This window comes from Lolium perenne, chromosome 7, assembly GCF_019359855.2.
Source record: "Lolium perenne isolate Kyuss_39 chromosome 7, Kyuss_2.0, whole genome shotgun sequence".
In the NCBI taxonomy this organism is placed as follows: Eukaryota; Viridiplantae; Streptophyta; class Magnoliopsida; order Poales; family Poaceae; genus Lolium; species Lolium perenne.
In genome coordinates, this window is record NC_067250.2 from 104,705,756 (window position 1) to 104,709,758 (window position 4,003).

The following is a 4,003-nucleotide window of genomic DNA, read 5'->3' on the forward strand; positions in this document are numbered from 1 at the left end:
GGCGGAGGGAACGGGAGGTGAAGACCGATGATGTAGGCACGACAACACCAATCATCAAGCAGAGCCCGACTACGTGTGGAAATTGGAGGACCATATGCTTGGCCATCTACAACATGCAAGGGCACAAGGGGCAACCAGCCTCCTCCCTAGTGATGACCGTCTTCGGAGCAGGAGGTCCCTCGAGTGCACTCTGGACTGCACGAGGAGCCACGCGAAGAACTTGACACGCGACGACGCCCAACTCCCCTAGATATCATCCTCGTCAGTGAACACCAAATCATGTACAATTGAAACTAATTCTTCCCAACGCCCGTTATCTTTTGATTGAAACATCCTCTAAAGGAGAGTTTAACTTCCCCTTCAACCCACACATCACTAATTGGCTACTAGTAGTGAAAATTCAATTCGGCTCTCGGGTGCATATGCCTCCTCCACCCAAAAAAAAACATATTTCTGATTGTAAAAGAATTCCAACAGAAAAATTAGCATGTACATCTCGACAACCTATGTGCGTTCGTACAGTTTCGCGAAAAACGATTTTTTTTTCGATGTAAAAAAGAGAAAACATATTTCACAAAAAAGCATTATTTTTAGCATGATTTTTTTTTTGTTTCTTACATAGTCCAAACGACAAGTTGATTTATGGAAAGATTTTGTGCACAAGTACGATGTAAAATGTACACATGAGTTTTTGTTTGAAATTTTTAACTTTTAAAAATATATTAAAGCTGCATTTTCAAAATAAAGAAAGAATATGCACCCAATCAAGACATCGATCCCTCTACAGGTACCATACAAATTCACAATCCTTGTCAGCCATTAGCCACGGATATACAGCCATGACCAATCAATCCTTAACTCGAAAGAGCAATCAGGTCTGTCTGAAACGCAGAAACTTCTTAGATTCATTGCCGCAGATTCAAGCTTGATCGCTGTGTTTTGTAGAAAGAAAATGGCCATTCAGTTCATATCTAACGGCCTCTAATGAAACGCCCAAAAAGGGTAGAGGAAGAGGAAGAAAGGAAACCGCCGTCGCGTCCTCTCCCATTCCCATCCAGCCATCAAGGCGGCCAGGAGGAGCTCGCGCCTCATCCCTCGCATGTCGCGCCCCTGCGCTCCCGCTCCCTTCCATTTCCGTGCCCAAAAAAACGAAGCTAAATTAGCACATTCCCCATTCCCCGCCGCCGCCGCCGGAGGACGGCCGGAACCGGGAACCCAGAGAGATCGACAATTTCTCTCGACATTGCTCCGCTGATCGACGGGTGGTTAGGAGGGGGCGGGGCCGCGGCGGCGCAGGATGGACGACCTTAAGGCGATCTTGGCGCGGCCGATCCAGGTCGCGGAGCAGGTGATCAAGTGGGCGGAGGAGGCGCAGACAAACCGGCAGGAGTGCCTGGAGCTCAAGGCCAAGGTCGAGCGCCTCGCCTCCCTCCTCCGCCAGGCCGCGCGTGCCGACCTCTACGAGCGCCCCGCCCGCCGAATTCTCGACGACACCGGCAAGGCGCTCGACAAGGCCGCATTGCTGCTCGACCGCTGCCGCGGCCACGGCATCGTCCACCGCGTCTTCACTATCATCCCCGCCGGCTCGTTCAAGAGGACATCCAACCAGCTCGACAACTCCCTCGGCGACCTCTCCTGGATCCTCCGGGTGTCCAACTACGCCAATGCCGGCGATGACCTCGACGACCACATTGGCTTGCCACCAATAGCCCAGAACGAGCCCATCCTCTTCCTCATCTGGGAGCAGATCGCCGTGCTCTACACGGGCACCTCCGAAGCCCGCGCCGACGCCGCGGCCAGCGTCGTCTCCCTTGCGCGCGACAACGACCGCTACGGCAGGCTCATCATCGAGGAGGACGGCGTCCCGCCGCTGCTGCGCCTCATCAAGGAGGGCCGCCCCGAGGGCCAGGAGAACGCCGCTCTCGCCATCGGCCTCCTCGGCCGCGACCCGGAGTGCGTGGAGCTCATGGTGCTCGCCGGCGTCTGCACCGCCTTCTCCAAGATCCTCAAGGACGCGCCCATGAAGGTGCAGGGCATGGTGGCGTGGGCCGTGTCCGAGCTCGCCACCAACCACCCCAAATGCCAGGACGCCTTCATGCAGAGCAACGTCATCCGCCTGCTCGTCTCCCACCTCGCATTCGAGACGGTGCAGGAGCACTCCAAATACGCCGTCGCCTCCAGGATGTCCATCCACTCCGTGCTCATGGACAGGAAGGGTAGCGGCAACCACGCGTCGCATCAGGACGCCTTAGACGCTGCGGAGCACGCCGGCGCCAACTTGGCGGCGAAGCCTACCGCGGGCGGAAGCGCCGGTGGGGGCACCAGCTCAAGCGGCACCACCACCGCAAGCGCTGCTGCCGCAAGCGCCGCCGCGAGCATCGGCAGCGTGGCCGGGACGAAGCAGCACAACGTGTCCCTGTCGGGGACGAGCACGCGAGGGAGGGAGTACGAGGACGAGGAGACCAAGGCGTACATGAAGTCCAACGCCGCCAGGGCGCTGTGCCAGCTCGCTACGGGCAACCCGGCCGTGTGCAAGAACATCACCGAGTCCAGGGCTCTGCTCTGCTTCTCCATCCTCCTGGAGAAAGGCGTCCCCGATGTGCAGTACAACTCCGCCCTGGCTCTCATGGAAATATGCCGTGTCGCAGAGCAGAACGCGGACCTCCGGCGGTCGGCGTTCAAGCCTACGTCCCCCGCGGCGCGCGCCGTCGTCGACCAGCTCCTCCGCGTCGTCACGAAAGGGGAGTACGACGACCTCCTGATCCCCTGCATAATGTCGCTGGGGTGCCTGTCGAGAACCTTCCGGGCGACGGAGACCCGGATCATAGGCCCGCTGGTGAACCTCCTCGACGAGCGGGAGTCCGACGTCTCCAAGGAGGCCGCCGTGGCGCTGACCAAGTTCGCCTGCACGGAGAACTACCTACACGTGGACCATTCCAAGGCCATCATCAACGCCGGCGGCGCCAAGCACCTGGTCCAGCTGGTCTACTTCGGCGAGCAGGTGGTACAGGTGGCGGCGCTCCTGCTCGTGTGCTACATCGCGCAGAACGTCCCGGACAGCGAGGACCTCGTGCAGGCGGAGATCCTCACCGTGCTGGAGTGGGCGTCCAAGCAGGCCTACATGGTGCAGGACCCGTTGATCGACAACTTGTTACCGGAGGCCAAGATCAGGATGGAGCTATACCAATCCAGAGGAGCAAAAGGTTACCACTGAGGACCAATCCATCCATCCACCCACCCGCGCGCTGCAGATCAGAGATGCTGTTGGCACGGCATGCATGTACGTAGGAAGAACACAGCAAGCTGACTCCTCCTCCTTCACATCTGCCTAGCAATGTGTGTATATACACTTCAGGTGCTTAATTAATTTTGCCTATACTTTCCTTGACCCCTTTGATCCCAACATACATAGGTCAATGGTTTGTAGCAATCTGTGTGATTATCATTTCAGGTGACACTCTTGCCAACTGGGTTGGGGACTAGGGCATTGACACTGGAGGCCATTGATTGCGTTTGTGACAGACATGACAAGGTTTTGTAGGATATGATGTTGATTCGTCATTTAACTTGTACCTTTCCTGTTGTTGGTGGTATAGTTTTTTTTTTCCTTTTTAGTTTAGCATGATGTACTCATTTTCATCCTCATGGTCGGTGTACATTACGGTACTCATTTACTGAGAAGGGGATTCTCAAGTTTAAATCTTATTTCTCTCTCAACTATGTATGGTAAATGGTTTATTTGTTCGTTGTATAGCTATGGAGCTCGCTAAAATCCACTAAACTCTTGTGGACAATGGTTGGATCTTCATTGTTATCTTTATGATCATTTCCACTACTACAGGAAGAAGTAGTTTGGTTCTTCTTTTTGGATGATGGAGTCCCGGGTGATATCCCTCAACTATTCCAACATGAGAAAGGTAGCTTCAAATCTCCTTATAGTGAGAAGAAAGTTAAAGAAGCGATTTGCAAATTGGGCATAATAAGGCCCCTCGACCAAACGGGT

General features: G+C 54.8%; 1 protein-coding gene across 1 annotated transcript; it reads left to right on the forward strand.

Moving 5' to 3' along the window:
* Positions 1-1,060: 1,060 nt before the first annotated feature.
* On the forward strand, positions 1,061-3,717 carry LOC139833486 (uncharacterized). Its single transcript, XM_071823782.1, has 2 exons — positions 1,061-3,355; positions 3,452-3,717. Exon 1 carries the CDS (start codon positions 1,298-1,300, stop codon positions 3,212-3,214), a length of 1,917 nt encoding a protein of 638 aa, XP_071679883.1. The 5' UTR covers positions 1,061-1,297; the 3' UTR covers positions 3,215-3,355; positions 3,452-3,717.
* Positions 3,718-4,003: the final 286 nt, after the last annotated feature.